Source organism: Petaurus breviceps, unplaced genomic scaffold (assembly GCF_028583685.1).
Source record: "Petaurus breviceps papuanus isolate PSGF00001 unplaced genomic scaffold, PetGlider_PUasm1.0 90865, whole genome shotgun sequence".
Lineage (NCBI taxonomy): Eukaryota > Metazoa > Chordata > Mammalia > Diprotodontia > Petauridae > Petaurus > Petaurus breviceps.
Window position 1 is genome coordinate 11063910 of NW_027187367.1, and position 25821 is coordinate 11089730.

The following is a 25821-nucleotide window of genomic DNA, read 5'->3' on the forward strand; positions in this document are numbered from 1 at the left end:
TCTTCTTCTTCTTCTTCTTCTTCTTCTTCTTCTTCTTCTTCTTCTTCAGCAGTTGGGGTTAAGTGACTTGCCTAAAGTCACATGAATAGTAAGTGTGTCAAGTGTCTGAGACTGGATTTGAACTCAAGTTCTCCTGACTCCAGGGCCAGTGCTCTATTCACTGCTTGAACAGTTCTAATGACTGGGGATCAACTACCTCAAACAGTCTCTTCATTGTTGGACAACTGTGAATAATAGTAAGTTTGTCTTCCTGTAAGTTTTTCCCATTGACCCTAGTTCTACCTTTTGGGGTCTTTTCTCCTTGGGAGAGGCCCCTTTTCTGTGCTCCACATCTCAAACACTCAGGAGGCTGCTTTATCTGGAGCAGCGCCAAAAGGTATCATACTCCTTCCCTGCAGAATTTTAAGAATAAGCTAAATATCAGCCTCTGAATGTGAAACCAGTTCCAAGAGCCCAGGATTCTGTTCCTTGCCTTGGTACAACATGCTTTGCCATTCACAAATTCTGCTTGCATTGTTGTTGGACACATGTCCCTCTGGTGGTGGAAAAATGACAGTTCTCTCCAAATCTGGACTACAGAATTTTCTTCTAATTGGAAAAAGCACAAAGGAACATTGAGGCCTTAGTCATATCTGACCACAGTCATGGATCATAAATTTACAAGGTACCTTGGAGAATATCTAATTCAACCCCTCCATTTTGTAGCTGAGACCCAGAAAGGTGAAGAGACTTTTGAAAGACCACCCAGAAAAATTTGAAATCCAGTCTTCTATTTTCCTACAGTATTCCTTATATCATTATGTATTATATGGCTCCAGCACATTATCTCCCTGCTGGTGAAAGTGGCAAATTTATCAATTTAGAATTGATGCCAGGAAATGAAGACTTCTTGTGTAAAATAAGAAAGGGCTGCTTTAAGTGGTGCTGGGTTCTTCCTCCTCAGAAGTCTTCAAGCAGAGGTTGTATGGCTGCTTTTCTGGGTACATTATAGTGGGGATCCCTTTCATGTATGGATTGGACTAAATAGCTGATGGAGATCCCTTCCAATGCCCCAAATCTGTGATTCTTTGAAATTAAAGAGTGTTCATGTTGTTTGGAGCAGTATGCTTTGGAGCTACTAAGATCAAATCCCTTCCTTTTAGGGAAGAAGGTTAGGGAGGCAGCTGGAAGTGATGGGAAGGGCTCTCTGATCTTGGACTAAGTCTACGCCACTACTCCTTGCTGCTTTCAGAACTCTCACTGCTGTTCCATTAACATGGATGTTATTGCTTTTGATGAGACACCAATAGGAAATATATGTGGAGTCTAGAAAATAGAGACTCCTGTGTCTGGCTCATCCCCTTAAGTAAGTTTTATAATTAATAAAAATGATCATATTAGCAATTAGATATTAGCTATAACATTAATAGTTAATTAATAATAGAATAATTATTTTACATTTACTACTATGATAATCAATAGTTGATTAATATTAATTAAATGATTAACATTAAGCTATAATTAATACCTTTTAATTATTTAGATGAAATAGCACCTCATCCTAAACCCCCACCCCCAATGAAATTTCACCAGAAAAATATCTCCTTTTGTTCTTCTCCAGATACTTCCCATTGGTTCTCTGATGCTTGTGATTTATTCAGAGGGACAAAGACTTTTGGTCTCCAAATTGGGGTTGAGATTTATATCACAAAAGCCCTGGGAAGAGGGAACACATCCATTTACGATACTGAGGCTAGACTTTGATGGTGAGAAGGCTTACTGGTTTTGGGAGATTGGGCAGTTGGGAACAGGGAAAACAAGCAAAGAATAGATTAGATGCCTGAAAGATAAGTTTAGCAGAGTCTATAGTTCTTGCTGAGGTCTTCTGTCTAAGCCAGGAAAGAAAGCAGATATGGACACTGCATTTAAAATTGTGAGAATTATCCTCAACTCTGTGGCTATGCAAAAATAGGTGGCAAGCCAGATTTCACCCCTGGGCCATAGTTTTCTGACCCCATGAACAGTAACTCTGTGAGAGAGTAGCTCATCGCCTGCCGAGGGACCCTCACAGAGAGCCATTTATCTATGAAAAGCATTAGGCTTTGGTGCTAAATCAGGAGAACTGGATTTTAGCAGTAACTCAGTCTCTTTTTTTTTGCTTTTTTTTTTTGGAGGGCAATTGGGGTTAAGTGACTTGTCCAAGGTCACACGGCTAGTTTTTGTGTTAAGTGTCTAAGGCTGGATTTGAACTCAGGTCCTCCTCACTCCAGGGCCAGTGATCTATTCACTTTGCCATGTAGCTGCCCCAACTCAGTCTCTTAGTAACTGTGTGACCATGGACAAATCACTGAACCTCACTGGCTTTCTTGGTTCTATTCAACAACAATTTATTAAGTTTCTATTATGTGCCAGGCATACTATTAGGCATGGAGAAGGTGTGTGTGTGTGTGTGTGTGTGTGTGGGGAGAATACAAAGAATGAAAGGAAACAATCTCTGCCCTCAAGATGCTTACAGTCTTTTCTTTCCCTTCCCTTCCCTTCCCTTCCCTTCCCTTCCCTTCCCTTCCCTTTCCTTTTCTGCCAGGGTCTCCTATCTCCCCCAGGTTGGAAGTGCAGGAGTCACTGGACCTGGGAGCTTTGACCTACTCTGTTTCCCATCTGAGCCAGTTCACCCTTCCTTAGGCAGCCTAGTGCCTTCCCAATCTTGAGGGGCTCCCCATATTGGTGCCAGACTCAGGTCTGACCCTAGATTGGCTTAGCCACAGTACCTCACAACTCCCAAACTCAAGCAATCCACCAGCCTCAGCTTCCCCAGAAACAGCAATCACAGGAGTGTGCCTGGCAAGCTTATATCCTAATGGGGAGGAATAACATGTACATAGATAAATAAGCACAAAGTCATTGTAAAGTATGTGGAAGAAGACTGACAACTGGGGGGTGAGAGAAGGGGAGAGACCAGGAAACCAGAGTATTGTAGATTTCAAGCCAGGAGGGACCTTGGAGTCTTTAAGCCCAATGCTCTCATTTTCTATGTAGAAAACTGAGGACTAACTAGGTCAAGTGATTTACCCAAGGCCATAGATAGGCAGTAAGTAGCAGATCCACATCTGGGCTTCTGACTCTAGATCCAGGGGGCTCTCCATGGCATCACATTGGGTTCTCATATAGGAGACAACCCTGAGCTCTGCTTTGAATAGTATCAGTAATTCTGTACAGCAGACACTTATTAAGAGTCTATGCCTGGAGTCAGGAGGACTCATCTTCCTGAGTTCAAATCTGGTCTCAGACACTTAAGAGCCATGTGATCCTGGGCAAGTCACTTACCCCTAGTTGCCTTCATTTCCTTATCTGTAAAATGGGTTGGAAAAGGAAATGGCAAAACACTCCAGTATCTTTGCCAAGAAAACCCCAAATGGGGTCATGAAGAGTCAGACACGACTGAAAAACACCACTACCAACAACAAGCAAAATACCATGCTGGAATGGGAGTGGGCTTACAAAGAGGACTGAGACCCAGTGCCTGCCTTCAGGGAGCTTATAGAGTAAAGGAGATAATACACACACACACACACACACACACACATATGTATGCAGATGTAGATACATAATCCATATATATATGTATATGTCACACATAGTAAGTGTTGTTGTTCAGTCATTTTAGTTATGTCTGTGAGAAAAGATTAATTTGGACCCCTACTCTGTTCCAATAAGTATTAATCGGTTTGATATTTTATATAAACCATATAGGGATAATTGGATAAGATAGGTTCTTATAGTGGGCCTTTATAATGGGCCTCAAAATTTAATGTAATGTTCACTACTTGATTACCGGTTACGACGCTCACTTGCACAACCACAAGAATGCTGACAAAGATATCTCCATCCTATTTTACTCAAATTCCATGTCCAGAGCCAGCATGGGTATGATTCCTTGATTCTTTGGAACGTCCCCCAACTTATTTTTTTGTACATCTGGCCCACTCTCTTTCATCCAACATGAGCAGATGTCCATCTTATGACCACTTAGTCAGTGGAGATACCCTGTGCTTCACCCAACTAGAGACCGCCCCTCCCCCCTACTGAAACACCATTTTTTGGATGATACGTCATTTTTGGTCCTCAAAAGCAAAGTCTATTGGGGCATCTAGGTGGTGTAGTGAATAGAGCACCCACCATGGAGTCAGGAGGACCTGAGTTTAAATCCAGCCTCAGACACTTAACACAAAAACTAGCCGTGTGACCTTGGGCAAGTCACTTAACCCCAAATGGCCTGCAAAAAAAATAATAAAGCAAAGTCTATCAACTAATGAGATTCTGTATTTTACCATGCCTCTTTTGTATACTTGGGCATCGAACCCTATAAAAGTAAGGTCCAAGGAACCATGGGCATCTCAGATCATGAGGAAGGTCTGAGGTCCACTTCATTAGAGGGCACCATGGGTCCTTTAATAAAGTGCCATTGACTCAGAGAGTTCTGCCTCAATTTTTTTTTTTTTATTTTAGGTTTGACAATTTTAAACTCCACAGATCTGACTCTTCATGACCCCATTTGAGATTTTCTTGGCAGAGATACTGGAGTGGTTTGCCATTTCCTTCTCCAGCATATAATACAGATGAGAAAACTGAGGAAAACATGATTAAGTGACTTTCTCAGGGTCACATAGCTAATAAGTGTCTGAGGTCAGATTTGAACTCAGGAAGATGAGTCTTCTTGACTTCAGGCCCAGCACTCTATTCACTATGGCGCCACCTAGCTGTAGTAAGCTATAGTAAGTGGCAGAAGCTGAATTGTCCTCTAAGTTCTGAGCAAGGGATGCTTGCCTCCCCCACTTTACAGGATTTTAAAAATAAAATGAAATATGTCAATGGGGGTGATTTGAAGAAGTTTTGTTTTCACGTGCTTTGCCAGTGTAGAGTGGTATTAAGGTTGCCATGAAGACACTCATTCTGTTGTCTTTGCTAGATGGCGTCTACCTCGAGTCCCCCACCAAGAATTTAATGTTCCCACGGGTGGAAGTGTTCTGCTTTGGAAATCTTTCCCGATGCAGGGAATGGAAAGTGACTGAGGAGCAGAAGCCAGAGACCACACAAGCCAGCTTGGCAGAACTCTCCAGCCACACTCTGAATGAAGCCACCAAAGGGACTGTGAAGGATGATGATGGTCCATCTGACTCCTCTGCTGTCCCTGCCCAGCTCCCTCTATCACCAGCCATGCAGCCATCTACAGTGTCAATTCCATCACTCACAGAGTCACCTGTGCAGTCTCCCGTCTCACCTGTGGGTCTTCCTGTCTCATCACCTCCTGAACAGTCCCCGGTTTCACTAGATGTTCAGTCAATGGCACAATCACTTCCATCACTCATGCAGTCATCCATACATCTCTGCCCTGTGCAGTCACCCTCCTCACCTATAGGACTTCCTTTCTCATCTCTCCCCACGCACTCACCTCTATCATCTTTTGAGCAGTTGCCTGTCTCACCCCCAGAACAGTCACCGGCATCAACGCCCGTGCAGTCGCTTCCTTCCATCATAGTGCCATCACCAGCAATATCCCCCACATCCCTCACTGCACCATCGGGACCCCTGCATTCATCTTCAGCATCTCCTGTGCGGGCATCATCCATGGAGGCTGATTCCACACCCCAGCCCCAAGGTATCACCCTCCTCCTATGGGATTTCTTATGGGCTTTTACATCTGGGAATTACTTCATAACTCTAAAAAAATTCAGTTCAAAATAGTCACAATAGTTTTTAAGGTTCAGTCTATTTTGTAGGATTCTCTTTCTATTTTTAGAGTTGAGTCTATAGAATCCCCTCAGTGTTTTTGGACAAGCTAAAATCTCACCTTGAGCACTGGCTGTGCCATAATCAGACTCTGACAAAGCTGGGAGAGTCACACCCGAGGAAGAATGATCCCAATCTCTTCTCCTCCCATTTCAGCCCCCCAGAGGTAGAGCACTGGCCTGAGATATAGGACACCAGAGTTGTCGCCTCAGCTCGGCCACTCATTTCCTGTGTGATCCTGGACAAAACAACTCTCTCACTTTTCTCAACTCTAAAATGGGAAGAATGATCCCTCCCAGATCATTCTTCAAAATCACATAGTACATTTTGTGAGACTAAGATAGGATAATGGAAGTGAAAGCCATTGGATAATGGTAATAAATGTAAGATTTCACATTTACATGCCGATTATTGTTGCAAAGTACAATGAAGAAATTATCTCATATGATCTTTGTGATACTCCTGTATATTCTGTCAGCTTTACAGCTTGGGAAAACAAGCCCAGTAAAAGAGAAGTTATTTGTGTACAGTCATATAGCTGAGTGGGTGTGACAGCAAGCACCCTAGCATACCCAGGATGGTGCTAGGGCAAGGCTATTGGGGTTAAGTGACCCAAGATCACATGACTAGTAAGTGTTAAGTGTCTGAGGTCATATTTGAACTCAGGTCCTCCTGAGTCCAGGGCCAGTGCTCTATTCACTGCGCCACCTAGCCACCCCAACAATCTTACTTTAATCAAACATATATATCATTCACTTAGTTTAGGGGAAAAAGTCAGTACCCTGAACTTCAGAAAATACAAACAGAAATCACAAGCAGACAAAAAATACAGACAGAGGAGCAGCTAGGTGGCACAGTAAATAGAGACACTTAACACTTACTAGCTGTGTGACCTTAGACAAGTCACTTAACCCCAATTGCCCTACCTTCCCCCCAAAAAAAAGCAAAAATAAATAAATAAATGAGTAAAAATTTTAAAAAATACAGAGAAAATAACATAATTCAACAGACCAACAGACAGGACTTCTAGCTGTCTGACCATTACATACATACATAGTTACCAGACAAAGAAGCACCAACATCTGGGTTTTCAAAGAAGAGGGGTGGGGGGGTGGGTTGCTCAACAGTTACTCAGAGTCTCATCTGACCAAATCACACAACTCTTCCCATAAATGAGCCCCAAAGCAAAACCTCACCTTATGGAGTACATATAGCTTTCTCCAGGGTTAGAGAACATCACAGCCTTCGTGACCCACTGCCTAATTACGAAGTAACAAAGGTGTGGGCCTTCCTGAAAAACAAGCCTCCCCTAAGCAAGCTTCTCTTGTTGGGCTCCCAATGAGGCCCATTAAGGGGCAGCGAAGATATTCAAATCCCCTTACCATTGCAGTGGGGAAGCATGGGCTAGTGGAAATGTGCTTGGGCCTGTGTTGTTGTCCTGACTCTGCTAATGAATGATAACAGTTTCACATAATACTTTAAGGTTTACAATGTTCTTTAGATATGTTACCTTACTTGCTCTTGTTGTCGCTGCTATTTTTTATCCCCATCTTACAGATGAGGAAATTGATGCTGAGAAGCTTATTGACTTGCCCAGGGTCACACAGCTAGTGTCTAAGGCCAGATTGGAACCCAGCACTTCCTCACTTCAAGTCCAGTACTCTGGCCACTCTGCTCATTCAGTGTGACCTGAAGCAAGTCTCTTAGCTTCTCTGGACTCAGTTTCCATTTCTACAAATACGAAACTCTAAATTCTTTTGTTTCTAGAAATCCCCAAATCATAATCTCAGAGCCAAAAGAGACTACAGAGACCATCTAGTTCAATTTCTTCATTGTATAGATTAGAAAATTGGGGTTCAGAGAAATAAAAGGATTTGCCCAAGGTCACATAATAAATATCAGAGGTGAGATTTGAACCCAGTGCTGGAGCTGGGATTTGTACCCATGTCTCCTGACTCTAATCCTTCTCAATGAACGGTTACCACACAGATGAGCCAAACAAATTCAAAAGATGATTGCAATTACAAAGGGGAAATAGAAAAGCATTAATTAAGTGCTCACTCTGTTCCAAGTAAAGAAAAAGCCAATTGGTACCTGGTCTTGGGAAGCTCACATTCTATTTGGGATATGACAATGCATATAGGAAAGGTCAGTTTTTCCTTAGAGAGGATGGCAAAGTCCAGGGATCCTTAGGTTGCACTGTGGGGAAGGTGGGTCATAGTGGACTCTGGGTAGCCCCACTTGTTATGGTATGGCTGGCGAATCTCTGACTGCCAGTAGGAAGGAAGGGAGCAAGTATTTATTAAGCACCCTGCAGTGGATGGAGGATAGGGTCTGGAGTCAGGAAAACCTGACTTCAAATCCTGCCCCAGACACTTACTAGTTATGTGACCCCAGGCAAGTCATTTAACCCTGTTTGCCTCAGTTTCCTCATCTGTAAAATGAGTTGGAGAAAGAAATGGCAACCCACTCCAGTATTCTTGTCCAGAAAAATCCCAAATGCTGTGTGACCTTCAGCAAGTCACTTAACCCCGATTGCCCTACCTTCCCCCCTCCAAAAAGCTAAAAAAAAAAAAAAGAGAAAGAAAGAAAAAGAAAGTCCCAAATGGGGTCACAAAGAGTCTGAAAGAACTGAAATGGTTCAATAACAAAAATATGTCAGGCACTGTGGTAAAGCACTTTACAAATATTATCTCTTTTGATCCTTCCAATAGCCCTGGGAAGTAGGAACTATTATTGTCCCCATTTTACAGTTAAGGAAACTGAGGCAGAGGAAGGTTAAGTGACTTGTCCAGGGTCACAGAGTTAGTCTGAGGCCAAATTTGAACTCAAGTCTTCCTGACTCTAGCTAGGCCCCAGAGTTCTATTCACCGTTCCACCTGAACTTAGAGGAATGATTCATACTCATTAAAGGCATCTGGCTTCCACCAAATTTGTCACCAGACTGAGATCTTCTTGTTTATTCAATGTGAATGATTGATTCATTCTACCCTCAGGGCCCTATTCTGTACATACTCAGCCCCATCAGGTCTGGACCATCATCAATTCAGGAACAAAGCCTTCCTTGTAGCCAGTTGCATCTGGCAACTGGCTGGCCTGTACTGGCCTCATTAGCATTGGCGTCTGGTCACATGCCTGGTCACATACAGAGCACAGAAGCAGAAAACGGCTTCTGGGCTTATCTGTGATGAGAGGGTATGTCTGAGAGAGGATGGAGGGGGGAGTCTAGGGGACAGAGAAGTTGTTGCACATTGAAAGAAGGTCCAAATGCTATGTACATGAGGAAAAAAAAGTGATCTGGAACAGAGCCTGAGTATATTTGAAGAAAATAGTTTTAAATAGAATTGCTAACTTTTCAGCCCCACCATCCCTCTTCCTTCAAACACATGGATAGGTGATGCTGAGAACATTTCCATATTTCTTTCAAACGTTGATCAAGGGGCACACAAGGGCCTCTGACACACATATCACCTCTCACTCCCACCATGGGTTGAGCACTGTTATACTGACCACCTATATGCCCAGTTGAGAATCACAACTTCTAGGGATCTTAGTTTCATCATCTATAAAATGGGGACAATGACAAAGTCATGGTGAGGTTCAAATAGATAATGTTTATGAAGTACTTTTTAAATTTTAAAGCGCTACATAATTGTCAGTTATTTTTCATTCATTTGAGCACTGGAGAGGAATGTAATTCTTAGATATTAGAGTTTTGAGGATCAAATGAGAAAATATTCATATAGCACTTAGCTGGAAGGGACTTCAGAGATTATTTAATAATAGTCAACATTTATCCAGCACTTTAGGGCAGCTAGGTGTCACAGTGGACAGAATAGGCTTGGAGTCAAGAAGAACTGAGTTCAAATCCAGCCTCATGCACTTCCTAGCTGTGTGACCCTGGGCAAGTCACCTAACTATGTTTGCCTCAGTTTCCTCATTTGAAAAACAAGCTGGAAAAGGAAATGGCAAACCACTCCAGTATCTTTGCCAAGAAAACCCCAAATGGGGTCACAAAGAGTCAGACACGACTGAACAACAACTCAGCTCTTTTTAAGGTTGATGAAAAAGTATTTTCATCATTTCATTTGGTTCTCAACACTACCCTTGTAAGGTAAGTGGTATATAATCCATTTTACAAATGGGGAAACTGAGAACCAGAGAGTTTAACTGACTTTCCTATGGCCACAACCTGTAAGTGGCAGAGCTAAGATATAAAACCAGTCCTTCTAGCTCCAAGGTTCTAAGGGTCTGAGGTTCTAAGACGTTTTAAGATTCAAATATAAGAATTATATAACAACAACAATAATACTAACAATAATATCTAGCATTTATGTAGAGCTTACTATGTACCAGGCACTGTATGATAAATGATTATTAATAATTTATTAATATTAAAATATCAAATACATTTGATCTTCATAACTGACAATTATGTAGCGCTTTAAATTATGAAAATAGCTGCCAGTTATGCAGAATATCCACTTCTCATTCCCACAAGCTCTCCTTGATAATCTTTCTTCCAACAATATATTGCCTTTCAAGGTGTCATGGTCAAGAAAAGAACCCCTTGGATTTGAAAATGAAGTAGGAAGTGTCCAAATTAACCTTAGAGGCTAGGAACCTAATTTTTCCAAATCCATGCACATCTCATTCAAGAGCCTTGAACCCCAAACTGAAGTGAATTGTGCTATTTTGCTTCTCTCCAAACCATGGAAATAGTATGGCACAGTGGACTAAGGGCTAGATTATGGATTTAGAGGGCCTAGATTTGGATTCTTCTTCTGTCACCAAAACTGGGACTAGAGTCATCAATTATGAATTGACATGCTTTTTAAAATAATTTTTATGGTGTTTTTACTATAATTTTTCCTATCTCCAGAAAAGTATTTTAAGGAAAAATAATTAAAAGCAGATATTATTATCTAACTTTGGTTTTGTTTTGTTTTTTGCTTTTTGGAGGGCAGTTGGGGTTAAGTGACTTGCCCAAGGTCACACGGCTAGTTTTTATGTTAAGTGTCTGAGGCTGGATTTGAACTCAGGTCCTCCTGACTCCAGGGCCAATGCTCTATTCACTGCGCCACCTAGTCATTTCCTTTTTCTGGGTCTCAGTTTCCTCATCTGTAAAAATAAATTGTTGTTCAGTCATGTCTGACTCTTTGTGACCCCATTTTGGACTCTTCTTGGCAAAGATAATGCAGTGGTTTGCCATTTAGTTCCCCAGGAAGGAAACTGAAGTAACTGTGGGTAAGTGACTTGCCCAGGGTCACACAGCTATTAACAGTCTGAGTCCAGATTTTAACTCAGGAGGATGAGTCTTCCTGATTCCAAGTCCTGTGCTATATCCACTGTCATCTCTCAGATTCCTTCTAGCTCTGAATCAATGATGTGAAATGCTAATTTTTTTTAAAAACAATCAAACCTTAATAGTCTAGTAGTTTAAACTGGCCTATATGTAATGTGTTGTTCTTTTAAAAGGAAAGAAGCATTTATTATGCACCCACTATGTGCCGGGAACTGTGATCTACACAATGACCCCAGGAGGGAGGTGCCATTATCATCCTTACTTTACAGTTAAAGAAACAGGCAAACAGAGGTTAAGTGACTTGACCAGGGTTATAACTAGTGAGCATCTGGGGCTGGATTTGAACTCAGGTCTTCCTGACTGCAGTCCCAGTGCTCTATACTCTGTGCCACCAGCTGCCTCAACTGAACAGCAAGATGTTCTCTATACAAATATGGAACAAGCACAGTTCAGTTGATCTAAGTCTTGAACTGAACCAACAGCAAAGGTCACAACAAATTCTCATGATCAATCTAAGCTTCAGTTCCCATAGTTCTTCCTTATAGTTATTGATTATATCATTATATTATTATTATGTTATTGATCTTTTGTTTTTATTTGTCCTTCATTTCCAAATACATCCTTCCTCGCTCCTCCCCAGATAGCCATCCCTTAGAGCAAAGAATTAAAGAGAAAAAGAAGGGGGAAAAGGCAGTTCAGCCAAATCAACTGATATCTTAACTGAGTCTGACAGGGAGTAATTTTGAATCCCAGCTCTGTCACTTACCATCCGGGTTAGTCACTAGATCTCTCTGGGCCTCAGTTCTATAAAATAGAACTATTTCATCTATGAAATAAGGGGTTTGGATTGAATGAACTCTATAGTCCCTTCTAGGTCTCAACATGAGTTGTATTCTAAATAGTAGTGGGCAGATAATCCCCCATAGATGCAAGAAATCAGGTTCTACTTTTGGGGATGTAGAGCATTTTGTTTCATTTTTATAGGAAAGCTTGTAGGAATTTCAAGAGCTTAACATTTAGAACTATAAGCAGAGATGTGCTGGAACCAGCTCTAACCAGCTTGCATGAATTAATTGCTGAATTTTCAGTGTGAATATTTGAATCTCAGAAATCAGCAATCACTACAAATCAGGGCATGATTTATTGACTTTTTGTTTTCTATATTTAAGAATGTGTTAATAATTGCAGATTAAACTTAAAAGTGTGTATATATACCCCCCCCCAAGTCTGGTTGTTAATTATTTACCAGCACACCCCTGTATTGCTCTATAAATATCGATTGAGCTCTGCAGGAGTGCAGTAGAAGGTTCTGGGAATAGAGTCATCATCAGACTGGAGGCCTGGTGACCCATAGGTAAATAATAATAATGATAATAATAATTAAATAATCACGTGTGCTAACTTACTGTAGCACTTTTTGCTTACAAAATGCTTTCCTATGTTATTTCATTTTGAGTCTCATAATACCTGTGGTTGGAAAAGACCTCAGAAGTAGTTGAGTCTTATTCCTTCATTTTGTGGATGGGGAAAGTAAGGCCCCAAAAGTTAGATTGGCTAAAATACCACAGAGATTGATTGAGTGGCAGTTCCAGGACCTGACCCTTAGTCCTCTGACTCTAAACTCAGTCCCTTCAAAGAATATTTTCTAAACTAAATGGCTAAATGATGAGGTTGCCAACAGGTTGTGTTGGTTCAAGATTTCTTTTTCCTTTTCTTTTTTTAAGTTTTAGCATTTTCCCAATTATATGTAATAACACTTTTTATCGTTGTTTTTCACAATTTCGAGTTCCAAATTCTCTCCCACCCTCTCTCCTTTCCTCCCTCATTGAGAAGGCAAAAAATTTAATAGAGGTTATAAATGTGCAGTCATGCAGAATACATTTCCATATTAGTTATATTGTGAAAAAACAAACATAGACAAAAAAGACCCAAGAAAAAAGGACCCAAGAAAGTAAAAAGCAAAAATAGCATGCTTTGTTCTGCATTCAAATTTTATCAGTTCTTTCTCTGAAGGTAGATTTCATTTCTCATGATGTCTTACAGAATTGTCTTTGATCTTTGTATTGTTGAGAATAGCTAAGTCATTCACAGTTAATCATCATACAATATTGCTCTAACTGTATACAATGTTCTCCTGGTTCTGCTCACTTCACTCAGCATCAGTTCATGTAAGTCTTTTCAGGTTTTTCTAAAATCTACTTGTTCATCATACAATACAATACGTACAAATACAATGGTATTTCATCACAATCATATAACATAATTTGTTCAGTCATTTGCCAATTGATGGACATCCCCTCAATTTTCAATTCTTTACCACCAGAAAAGAGCAGCTATATTTTTGTAGATGTCAGTCCTTTTCCCATTTTTATTATCTCTTTGGGATACAGACCTAGAAGTGGTATTGCTGGGTCAAAGGGTATACACAGTTTTATAGCCCTTTGGGCATAGTTCCAAATTGCTCTCTAGAATGGTTGGATGAGTTCACAACTCCACCAACAATGCATTAGTGCCCCAATTTTCCCACATCCTCTCCAACACTTGTCATTTTCTTTTTCTGTCATATTAGTCAATCTGATAGGTATGAGATGGTACTTAAGAGTTGTTTTAATTTTCAGCTTCCCTGTTTGAGCATTGTCTTCCCCTTTCATAATGTAAGCTCCTTGAGGGTAAGGAATGTCTTTCTTTTGCTTATATTTGTATCCCTAGTGCTTAGCATGATGTCTGGAACATAGTAAGGGCTTAATAAATGCTTGCTGACTTACTGAGAAAGTCACTGGCTGGGTTCAGAAATATTCTTCATTCTAAGGTTAAAAGAGAGAAAATAAATTTTTGGCAAAGTGAAAATAATAAAATGAAATATTTGAGAGCATAAAGAAATATTTTCTCCACCTGTTACTAAATAAAGGTGGCAGGCTTACCATTTGTTATGTCAGAACTAATCTTTCTTTTCTCCATATTTCCTTCATATAGCTTTACCTAAGACTTCAAACCAGAAAATCACTGTATTTCTGGTGAATGTGAAGGAAGCAGTCTCCAAGCCTTTTGTGAAGTACGTGTTCCATGGAGGTGGATGGGAGTGGGCCTTTCTTTATCTAAGAGGTAAGAGCAGGGCTCAGGATGATCCAGGGACTAACTCACAACCATTTTGGCTGCCAATGGAAACCCTGGGTCATATTCCCAGGGCAGGTAATTAAGCTCCACCCTTTAAATGTCTTCTTGGGTGATATAATCTAATTTAATTCTTTGAGGCTAGTTCTTATTGGGTTAATGCCCAATGCCTGCTTCTCCTCCAGAAATGGCTGCATTTTATTCTTGGGCAGCTTAACAATCATAATATTCATGTCAATATCATCACTGATCCCAAATAATTTATTCCATACCGTTTTTGGTCATAATGGAAGACAATTCCATGTGCTTCTCCCCCTGCCTACCTCCACCTACCTCATTGCCTTGTCCTTCTCTCATACATGATTTTTAGCTGATTCCTGATTTGAGGAGAGAAGCCACAATCTAGTTTGCAGCAACAGCCTATTCAGTCATTGTCTAATATTTGTATGAGAAGTAGTCAGGAGCCTCATCTGATTTAAGAGGCTGGCTTTGTAACAGCTCCACTGTTAAATTCATTTACTGGCTTGCCATAGGGTCTGAAATCTCCACCCACTGAGTCACACCTTTGGGTGGTTGCATTGTCTTCCAAAAATCCTAGATGAAATACACTTGTATTACTTGTGAGGTAATCTATTAAGCAATTATCATTTTTTATGAAAAGAAATACAGTTTATTATCTTGAAATACTCACAATAAACATACCCATTAATTAGTAAAACTTTGTTAAATAGAGGTCCTCCTGAATCTACTTTACTTGAATAACCTAGTTCATGAATTTCCCTTTTAATGATACAGATTATAGCCTATCAATACCTTTTCATCCTCTGTGTCTATAATCAGTATCCAAGAGGAATCTGCTCAACACCCTGAGGGATTTCCTCTTATGCTCCTATTAAGTCATTATTCTATAAGCAGGAATTAATTATTTTAGGTCCCTAGGCTGAGAGTAGGAAAGTCCCTAAAGAAGTAGAGCATAGGATGGATACAGTTTGATGACAGGCCAAAGTCAAGCTTCACTTCTTGTATAATTGTGCCTAGGGGCCACCCTGTGGATGACACACATTGGGTGAACAAGTTATTTGGAAGGACCAACCACAACACAAATGGTGCCAAGAGAGACTTCTCAAGACCCGGAAAATCCAGTCGAGCACGGAGAAAAGAACAGTAAGTATGTCTAATGTGTCCTAAGTCTATCAGAAAAAGAAAAGGGATGAAAGGAGGCTCCAAACATTTCAGAAAAAAATTGTGCAATGCTCAGTTCTTCTAATAAAATCCCCCAAAGGCCAACTCTTCCAATTTTCCTCCTCCTCCCTTCATTCAGGATCCTGTCAATTCTGAAAAAAAAGGGGACATCAGAAAGTGCTGTCAAGGAAGAGAGTAGCTGCTGTTGACCTGGTTACCGGGGCATGGTTGCCTTCAGTGTTGTTCAGGCAACTTGTAATATAGCCTGCCACACAAGATTTCTCCAGACATCCACAATGCAGAATAACACCCACATGAGGGAAATTATTCAGAAGTACTAGACCTCTGTACCTTAATTCCTGTGCCATGTAGAGATAGATATTATCTGATGCTTTTGTTCTCAGATTTTCTAGCACCTATAGCTTTATACTTGTCTGAAGCAAGGACTGTGGCCCTTCCCAACAAAATATGCTGCCTAACAGCAGTCTCCAAAGGGAAGAAAGACCAATCAATCAATCAATCGATCAACTAGCATTTTTTTGAGTGTTAGACCCTATGCTAAGATACAAAGAAGGGCAAAACCACAAAATATTACCATACTGTGGCGGAGATGGACTAGAAATAACAGGATCCATACAGAATAGAGGGAAAGTAACTTAAAGGGCAAAACTTCAGTCTGCAGAAGGCGGCATCTGAGCAGAATCTTGAAGGAAACTCGGGATGTCAAGATGTAGAGATGAGAAGGGAAAGAATTCTAGGCATCAGAGATGGCCAGTGCAAAGGCGTGGAGATAGGAATTGGAGTGTAGTGTGTGAGGAACAGCAAATAAGGTGGGAAAGGGAACAAACATTTATATAGTACCTACTATGTGGCAAGCACTGTGCTAAGTGCTTTTCAAATGTCTCATTTGATCCTTACAATAACCCTGGTGTTATTCAGCCTTCCCTGGGAAGTGGATGCAATTATTAGCCCCATTTTACAGCTGAGGAAACTGAGGTAGACAGAGGTGAAGTGACATGCCTAGGGTGAGACAACTAGTAAGTGTCTAAGGTCAGATTTGAACTCAGATCTTCCTGACTCCAGGTCCAGTGCTCTATCCACTGCACCATCTAATTGTCCCTAGCCAATATCACTGGAGGGTAGTGAAGTATAAAAAGGTGGGAAAAGTAGGGAGGGGCCTGGTTGTGAAGAGCCTTAAATGTCAAAGAAAACAGTTTTTATTTGATCCTGCAGGTAATAGAGAGTGATTAGAGCTTACTGAAAAGGTTGTTATTGTCCTTCATTCTCAAAGAGAACTATGCTGCCAGGAAGATGATGAAATGATTTTCAAGTGAGTTGGATTTAAGTGAGGGAAAGCTGTGCAACATCATCAGCCTCACTTTTTCCTCCAGGGCCATCTGGGTTCAGTGGCCAGATATAGATCAGGACAACTGGAGATGACCCTATTGAGAAGGAGAGAAAATAAAGTAGCATGGTTTGAGCGAAGCTTTAGGAAAATCACTTTGGCACCTGGGTATGAAGGATGCTTTGAGGAGAGACTTGAAGTAGGGATACCAGTTTATTAATTATAATAGAAGGCCATTATAATAGTCCAGGTGAAAGGTGATGAAGGACTGAACAACAAGGGAGTTGTATGAATACAGATAAAGGGAAATATTCAAGGAATATTCTGAAGGTAGAGATGACAAGATCTGGCAACTGATTAGCTATGTGGGGTTAGAGCAAATGATTAAGGATAGCTCTGAGGTTTCAAACCTTGGAGTCTAGGAGGATGGTGATGCCCTCAACAGTAATAGGGAAGTTTGGAGGAGGGAGAGAGTTGGAGGGAAAGATAATTACTTCTGTTTTGATCATACTGAGTTTGAAATGCCTTTGTGGCAACCAATTGGAAATGTCCAATGGACAGTTGGAGACACAAGATTGGCAATCAGGAGAGAGACTGATAGAGTTGATCACTGAGCTGATGAAAACGGACAAAACTCCGAGGGAAGGTAGTATAGAGAGAAAAGAGAAGAGGCTCCAGGGCAGAACCTTGGGGGACACCACAATTAGAGGATATTATAAGGATGAGAATCCAGCAAAGGATGAGAAGTTATTAGATAAGTATTATAAGGAGAACTAAGAGAATAGTAAAATAAAATCCAGGGAGAAGAGGTAAACCAAGAAGAAAAGGCATTTAACAGTGTCAAATGGTACAAAAGGGTCTAGAAGGATGTGAGGATTGAGAAAATGCCTTTAGATTGGATAATCAGGAAATTGTTGGTGACTTTGGAGAGAGAAGTTTCAAATGAAGCCAGAAATGAAGAATTTAGAAGAGAATGAGAGGACAAGAGGTGGAGATACTGAACAGAAGTGATTTTTTTTCCCAAGGAATTTAACAGAAGGAAGGAGAGTTATGGGATGATCGCTATCAAGGATGAAAGGGTCAAGTGGTGGGTTTTTTGAGAATTGGGGGAGGCACAGGTGTGTTTGTAGGTAACAGGGAAGGAGACAACAAATAGAGTTTGAAGTTTAGAGAAAAAGTGGGATGACATTGGGGATAGTCTTCCAGAGAAGATGGAAGGAAATGGGACCAAGGGCACATGACAAGGGATTTGCTATGGTGTTGAGAAGGGTCACCTATTTAACAGAGACAGGATTGAAGGAAGAAATTGTAGAGGAAGAAGTCTGTGTAATGTGAGATGAGGAGGAAAGAAGAGGGAGGCATCAGTTTTTTATCTGTGAAATAGGAGAAATCCTTAGTGGAGAGGGTGGGAGAGAGGGTGACACAGGAGGCTTAAAAAGTGCTGAGAAGGGCAGTGATGAGTAGGTACAGAATCAAAGAGGAGTTGGAAGGGTTGACTTGGTTCCATGAAGGTCCCATCGAGAATAGACAACATAAATTTGTGAGGCAATGGAGACTGGAGTCAGGAAGACCTGAATTCAAATCCAGCCTCAGACACTTACTAGCTGTGTGACCCTGGGCAAGTCACTTAACTCCTGTTTTCTTTAATCCAATGAAGAAGGACATGGCAATCCATTCCAGTATCTTTGCCAAGAATACCCCATGGACAGTATGGCCCACAGGGTCATGAAGAACTGGACATGACTGAACAACAACACCAACGTAAATTTGTAGTGTGCCCCATCAGCATGGTTTTGTGAATTCCAATAGCTCCCATAGAGGGGGATTGATTGTCTGAAACTGTGAAACCCTGAATTGGCCACAAAATTAAATAACTGCCTAGACAATGTTGAGTATGGTTGAATGGCTTCTTCCCAGCCCTGTAATGGTCTTATCATTCATTTGTTCATTCATTCAATCAAGCAATACTTATAAAGCACCTACTATGAGCTAGGCATTATGTTGTAGCAAAAGAAACCTTTTCCTGATCCATGTCCCTCCCCTTTAGCTACTTGAAATCTCTCATAAATCAACCTTGTTTTAATTTTATATATTCTGCATACATACTTATTGTGTATATGTTGTCGCCTCAGTGAAAATGTAACATGTTAAAATGTAAACTATAAAATATAAAACGTTCCATGGACAGGAGCTTTCACTTTTGTCTTTCGCTCCTGAATTTTCACCAGTGCCTAGCATAGTGTCTCATACTTAAGAACTTTGTTGATTGGTTGAATTACACCTGATTCCCGTCTCCCTGTTCTTAAGTTGCTGACACTGAACCAACCGTAGTTAGATAAAGCACTTACTATGTGTTAGGAACTCTGATATGTATTGGGGATGCTAATATAAGCAAGCAAGACTATTATTCCTGCCTTCAAGGAGCTTACATTCCAATGATGGGAGACAACACAAATAGGGAACTAGAAGTGGGGGGAGAGGGGACAGAATGACAGGTAAGGAAGATTCCAGAGAGAGTCCAGGTGTGAGCGAAATGAAGCATGACTGGGTCCCTTCCTAAAATGATGATAACCAGGGAGGGACTTATCAGTGAAGGGAGGAGAGCCCCAGGGCAGGTGTAATATCTCAGTGTGTACAGCAGGCATGGAGAAGGTAGAGGATTCTGGGGAGAGTCCAGATTACTCTAGTAAGTTACTCAACCTGAAAACTCAAATGTTAATTGTTTGCAAACTTAGAGGAATGGGTTTTTGGTTTGTTTTTGTAATAAAAGTTAAAACATACCTAGTAAATTAACTTCAAATGAAAGTCAGTCTATAAACATTTATTAAGCATCTACTATGTGACACACTGTACTAGGAATTAAGGATTCAAAGAAAGGGAAAATTTTTTAAAAAGCAAAAACAGTTTCTGTCCTTCAGGAGCTAGTGGGATAGAAAATATTCAAAGAATTATATACAAACAGTTTACATATAAGATAAATAGGGAATTAAAAGAGGAAACACTAGAATTAAGAGAGCTGGGAAAGGCTTCTTGTGGAAGGTGGAAGGGATTTGAAGGAAGCCAAGAGGCAGAAATGAGAAGGGAAAGCATTCTGTGCATGGGGGACAGCCAGGGAAAATGCTTAGAGTGGGAAGACAGAATGTCTGGTGAGAGGAACTTAACAGATAGGCCAGTGTCATCGAAACCTGGAAAGGTAGGAAAAGGCCAGGGTTTGAAGGACTTCAAATGCTAAAGAGAGAATTTGATATTTAATCCTGGTGGTGATAGGGAGTCAATGGAGTAGGGTATTGACACAGTCAGACCTGAGCATTAGGAAAATCACTTTAATAGCCAAGTAGGAGATGGAGCAGAGTAGGGAGAGACTTGTGGCAGGGAGACTGACCACTGCAGCAGTCCAGACGTGATGAGGACTTACACCAGGCAGTGGCAATGTCAGAGGAGAAAAGTAGCACATGTGAGAGATGTTAGGAATGTTAAAACTGAAGCCTGTGTCTTTTCAAAACACATTCCGGGGCGGCCAGGTAGCACAGAGAGTAAGAGCACCGGCCCCAGTGTCGGGATGACCTGGGGATCAAATCCGGGCTCAAACACTTAGCACCCACCCAGAAACACCTGGCCGTGTAACCTTGAGCAAGTTACTTAACCCCAATTGCTTAGGGGTGGCCAGGTGGCTCAGCAAGTAAGAACACCGGCTCCAGTGTCGGGATGACCTGGGATCGAATCCAGGCTCAGATACTCAGCACCACACCCAGGAATAACTGGCCATGTAACCTTGAGCAAGTTACTTAACCCTGATTGCTTTAAAAAAAAAAAAACACATTCCAAACAGGTTGGGGTGTATGTTCTGATCTGGGAGCCAAAACTGGTATCTAGGTCACCTCTCATCTGGTTCTCTCTCCAGTATACCAATAAAATAACTGATATTCATATAGTGCTTTAAAATGTTCCAAGCTTTTAGAACACATTATCTCAACTGAGCTTCACAACATCCTATCTGAAGGAGGTTTTTCCATTATCTCTCTTGATCCCCACAGCAATATTCCTGCACTAAATAGAGATAATGGTCTTGTCCTTATTTTACCAGGTCTAAAGGTCTAGACTAACTAAGTGACTTGCCCAAGGTCACATAATGAGTTAGCAGCAAAGCTGGGACAAGACCAGGGTGGGGAACCTGTGGCCTTGAGGTCACATGTAGTCTTCTAGGTCCTTGAGTATGGCTACATTTTTGAATGAGTCCAAGTTTTATAGAACACATCCTATTATTAAGGGAATTTGTTCTGTGAAGTTTGGATTCAGTCAAAAAGCCACACTTGAGGACCTAGAGGAACACATTAATCTCAAGGGCACAGGTTCCCCATCCATGGACTAGATAATAGGATTTGTGATTCCTAATCCAGAGCTCTTAAATTTCCTTAATTTCTCTTGATCTAGGCCTTCCCCCTGCCTCTTCAACTCATCTCTACATCCCACTTCTGGGACATTTTGGGTGTCTTACCGGCCTCATCCCATTGGCACGTGTCAGACATACGATGACCCTGAGGTTTGGCAACCAGTCTTTAATATACTTCTACCCCCTCCCATTGATTTCCCACGAGCTTTCCCCAGTCATCTCTGATCCCTTGCCTGCCACTGACTGGGGCACACTTGCATTTATCTAGGCTACCCTTGGTGATACCTTGGCCCCAATGACCTGGGCCTTTTCCACTGCCTTCTTCTACCAGGTTTATGGTAGTTCCCACTTTCCATTATGAGAGAAAAATTTTAGTACTTTGTGTTTTACATTTCAATTTTGTCAGACATTGTATAGTTATTTATACATATTGCACATATATTGATATTTCTGAGCATTGTTGCTTGGAGGTGATTCAAATGATAGAATTTTCCCCTTGCTGGTTGCGACTGTCTCCCCAGGTAAGGGTTTCGTACATGTTTATAGCATTCAAAAACAAAGACAAAGTTCCATAGTCAAGATTAAGCCAGAGTTCAGAGTTTAGGTGACAGACTTTGCTATAGCAGATAGAGTAGAAGTCACTCAACGTGTTGAGTCACCCTAGAGAACTTTTTTCCTAATCCATTCAGTCTGAGCAGAAATAGAGAAAGGAAAATGACTCTTAATGGATTAGTCACAGCAGCTCCTGCCCTTGACCATTCATCACTCTGGTTCTATTTTCAGGGAGATAAGAGGTTTTCCCTGAACTTAGACTTCATTTCCCTTTAGAAATTGGTTAGGCCTTTGGATTCCAGGTGAGGACAAGGTCTCCTTGACATTTATATACTGACAAGGTTTATTTCACTCACATAGTCCAAAGGCTTTAGACACTGAGAAATTATGATTTTTTAAAAAACATTTCTGAAGTGGGAGAGAGCATCTGGTGTCCTTCCACACCATAATTTGACTCTTTGAAACTTGCAGCATTCATAAAGGAAAAGAGACCGTTTGGCTACTCTAGTAGATACATTCCCCAGAACTTGAATGTAAATCAAATTTTTTTAAATTGAATCATATTTGGAAAAACGCATGTGGAGCTCTTAATTAATGGACCCTTGCAGTGAATCCCTTAATAAAGTATAGAATTCTTTAATAAAGTATAGAATCCTGTAGAGCAAACAGACATATTTTAATTTATCCTCATTATAAATCGACTTCCCTGTATAAGACTTGTTTAAAAGGAAGCTTAGCTGGGTGTGTAAAAAACCCAGTGCTTTACTGAAGATGTGAAACATGTTGTTGTTATGACAATAGGGTATGGAGGAGGGAAGTGGGGGGGACTCCTAATCTAGCTTGTTAGGTAGTCAACAGAACATTTTTTCTTTTCAAGCATTTTCTTCTTAAATTTTCTTTAATATCTTTGTTTTAATATCACCTTAATTTCTGAATATATCCCTTCCCCTCTCCTACCAAAGGATCCATGTCTTATTAAGAGAGTGCAAAGAGAGACATTGAGAGAAACAGACACAGAGAGAGAGAGACACAGACAGACAGAGACACAGACAGATAGAGAGAGAGACAGAGAGAAAGGTAGTTTGGTAAAACCAGCACCTTGATTGTGCATGACAATATATACAAAATTACACACCCATAGTTTCCCACCTCTGCAAAGAAGGGAGGGGAGTACATTCTCTCAATTCTTCAGCACAATGGAAAACTATTTCTCCTGCCAGGTATCTATACGCCTCGAGAGGGACCAGAAGTAGCCTCTGTGTGACCTGTGGGGAGCTTTCTTCTGCCTCCTGTGATACTCCAGATTGACCACAGCTCACTCCTCTCCCATGGCTGTGCTGTTGATTGTGGAAAGTCTGGCTTTCATTCAGGTTGGGAACCTCTGTGTCAGGATATCCTTTCAGTGTTCCTGAGTGTCTGAGAACCTCTGCCGAGACAGATCCCTCAGCTGGGCCTCTAACGTCGAGGCAAAGAAAGCCCACCCAGTGGGCAATTATTCCCTGTGAATCAGCAGTGTCCAGAGAACCAACTCCTGGTTATAAAACCCATCAGGCCCATTATGTCTGAGCTGTCAAGATTCCTTCCTTTTCTAGTTCCCGTATATTCACTTCACTGCCCTCTTCATTTGGTGCTATATAGATACTGTTCTGGGGGAGAAAGTTTTTTAAAAGGACCAATTATTTTTCCCTTTTCTTGTACCCCCATTGTCCGTTCTGTGCTCAACTTTCAGCCAGAGGAATTCACCTCTGGGTTCCTATAGTCCTGAATGAAGGGGAAGTAAATATTTTGTCTCAAGGGTCCCCTGTTCAGTTCTATCCCTGGGAATTCAATGAGGCCTTTATGCCTTGTATCCTCCCCTGGCTGCCGTATAGTAATTCTAAGAGGATTCAATATCCAGCCTCACTTCTGAAGGTCCATTTCTTTTTTTTTTTAAAGCAATTGGGGTTAAGTAACTTGCTCAAGGTTACCCAGCCAGTTATTTCTGGGTGTGGTGCTGAGTATCTGAACCCAGATTTGGTCCCCAGGTCATCCCGACACTGGAGCCGGTGCTCTTACTCACTGAGCCACCTGGCCGCCCCTGAAAGTCCATTTCTACTGTTCACAAGAAGGCTCAAAAAAACCCCAAACAAAACAAAACAAAAAAATCTCCTGGCTGATGCCATTTGCAAAACAAACAGATGATCTAGTCCCAGGGCTGGAAAGAGAGTTTGTTTAACAAAATATGTGATGCAAAATCAATGGAGCATATTGGAAGAAGGAAAACAGAAAACAAAGAGTGTTCCCAATCGATGAGCCTTCCAGGAAGAGTAATAAAGTACATTCATTTTATTGGGCAAATTTGGTCCAAAAATGCAAACAATAGACATCGTGGGAGTAAGAGGAGGTTGGGTGTGGGAATATATTTAAATAGGATCATTTAACATAATACAGTTTTTGATGAGCTCTGTTTTCAATGGGCTTAAGCAGATGATCCTGTGACCACATCCCAACCTGAAGTCATTCCCTTGAGAAAGCAGATGCACTTTCAAGATGTCGAACTGGAAGTCCCTTTGGAGATCTCTCTTTTCTTCTGTTTGTGTTTGTTGAGTTTCCGGTTATCACCACAGGGAGGAAAATCCCTCCTTAGGTTTTGGAGGGAGGAAGGGATTACAGAACTCTGCACAGCTGTCCATATTGTCTAGAGAGCAAAGTGGCAACCCATTTGCAAAGAGAATTGACTTCTGCCCATTCTTCCTCAAGGCCTATATGATGAGCAGAGACTCTTGGAGGAGAATAGGATGTTTTTTTTCCCTTCATGACCTGGAAATGTACATTCACCGGTGTGCGTGGCGGGGGAGGGTGTGGAAGGGAAAATAGAGCTCAATAATAATTATTGTTCTAACACTACATTTGTACATACTGCCATGTGTAACTGAGATGTTTTAGCATCAATTGTGCAATGAGCATCAATAAAGATTTCCACAAGATTCAGTGTTAATTGCCTACTTTTGTAAATTCTTCTGCCTTCATTTGAGAAAAATGTTTTCCTTCCTCTTCCATTTGCTTTTTATCCTTCGAAATAGCAACCACGTCTGCCAGCAGAGACTTTTCACAACAGAGACGGCTCCCATTTTCTCTTTCTTTCCTCTCTCTCTCTAGGCTACCTCCCCTTCTTGGGAGAGTTCTAACAGCACTTCCATGCCTTCTGTCTTGGGAGTGGTCCTCCTTGTTGCCTGGGATGTCTCCATTAGAATGTTTTTGTTCACAAGAAGGCTCAAAAAAACCCTTTGTGGGCAGGGAATGATTTTGCCTTTCTTTGTTTTCCCGGTGCCAACACCGCGTGTGTGTGGCATATAAGTGCCTAACAAATGCTTATTGACCGACTGACTGACTCCATGCAGCAGAAGCTCTCACAGATCCCTGGGGAATATAGTTCCCTAAAATAATATGCCTACGAAATGTGTGCTAAACTCTAAAGTCTCCAGATATAGTCCCAGTGACAGACTTTGTTGCCTAAGGACTACAGTAGTCAAATACAGAGAAACTGATGACTAGAAGTTTGGCCACTAGGTGAAATTTTGAATTTCATCATATTGATCTATGAAACAGATAAAAATGATAGTAACAATAACAACAATAACTAACATTTACATGACACTTTTGTAAAGTGCTGTGTATAATTTACCTCATTCAGTCCTCAAAATTGCCCTTGGAGAGAGGTGCTATTATTACTCCATTTTACAGATGAGGAAACTGATGAAGATAGAGCTTAAGAGACTTGTCCAGGATCACACAATTAGTAAATGAGCAAAGCAGAATTGAAACAGCTCAAAGGAAGTGCAGGATGCACACATTTGGAGAATCCACCCCAAATGTTCACATGGACTATTTGTGCCTGACCTGTGGCAGAGCATTTCGAGCTCATATGGTCTGATCGACCACAGTGGGACACACTGTAACTCGACTCTAGCATAGTGATGTCATTTTGGTCCTTCTTGAGAATGAAGGACAACAACCAACGAACCGAGATGGAATTTGAACTTTAGTCTTCCTGACTGTCAAATTCCCCCTAACATGCATGCTGCCTAGTGCTTCCACTTCGGAGATGATAGTGACATTGCAGCCACAAATAAGAGGGCTTCAACAACTTTTACTCCATACAAGGAAATAGTTGACCCTCTGGGGCAATCT

The 25821-nt window shown here is 41.1% G+C and overlaps 1 protein-coding gene across 8 annotated transcripts in view; it reads left to right on the forward strand.

The window, feature by feature from the left end:
• PNPLA1 (patatin like phospholipase domain containing 1) overlaps positions 1–25821 on the forward strand; it is a 153245-nt gene that overhangs the window by 52764 nt on the left and 74660 nt on the right. For 2 of the 8 annotated variants that reach the window (XM_069073542.1, XM_069073548.1), the window contains exons 6-10: positions 4946–5635; positions 14045–14123; positions 15221–15346; positions 21141–21249; positions 22872–24617. In XM_069073542.1, coding sequence (XP_068929643.1) covers positions 4946–5635; positions 14045–14123; positions 15221–15346; positions 21141–21249; positions 22872–22904 — 1037 coding nt within the window. In that variant the 3' untranslated portion in view covers positions 22905–24617. Of the gene's footprint in view, positions 1–4945; positions 5636–14044; positions 14124–15220; positions 15347–18366; positions 18895–21140; positions 21250–22871; positions 24618–25821 lie in introns of those variants that run through there. The other 6 variants (XM_069073546.1, XR_011165516.1, XM_069073543.1 and 3 more) reach the window with 6 other exon arrangements.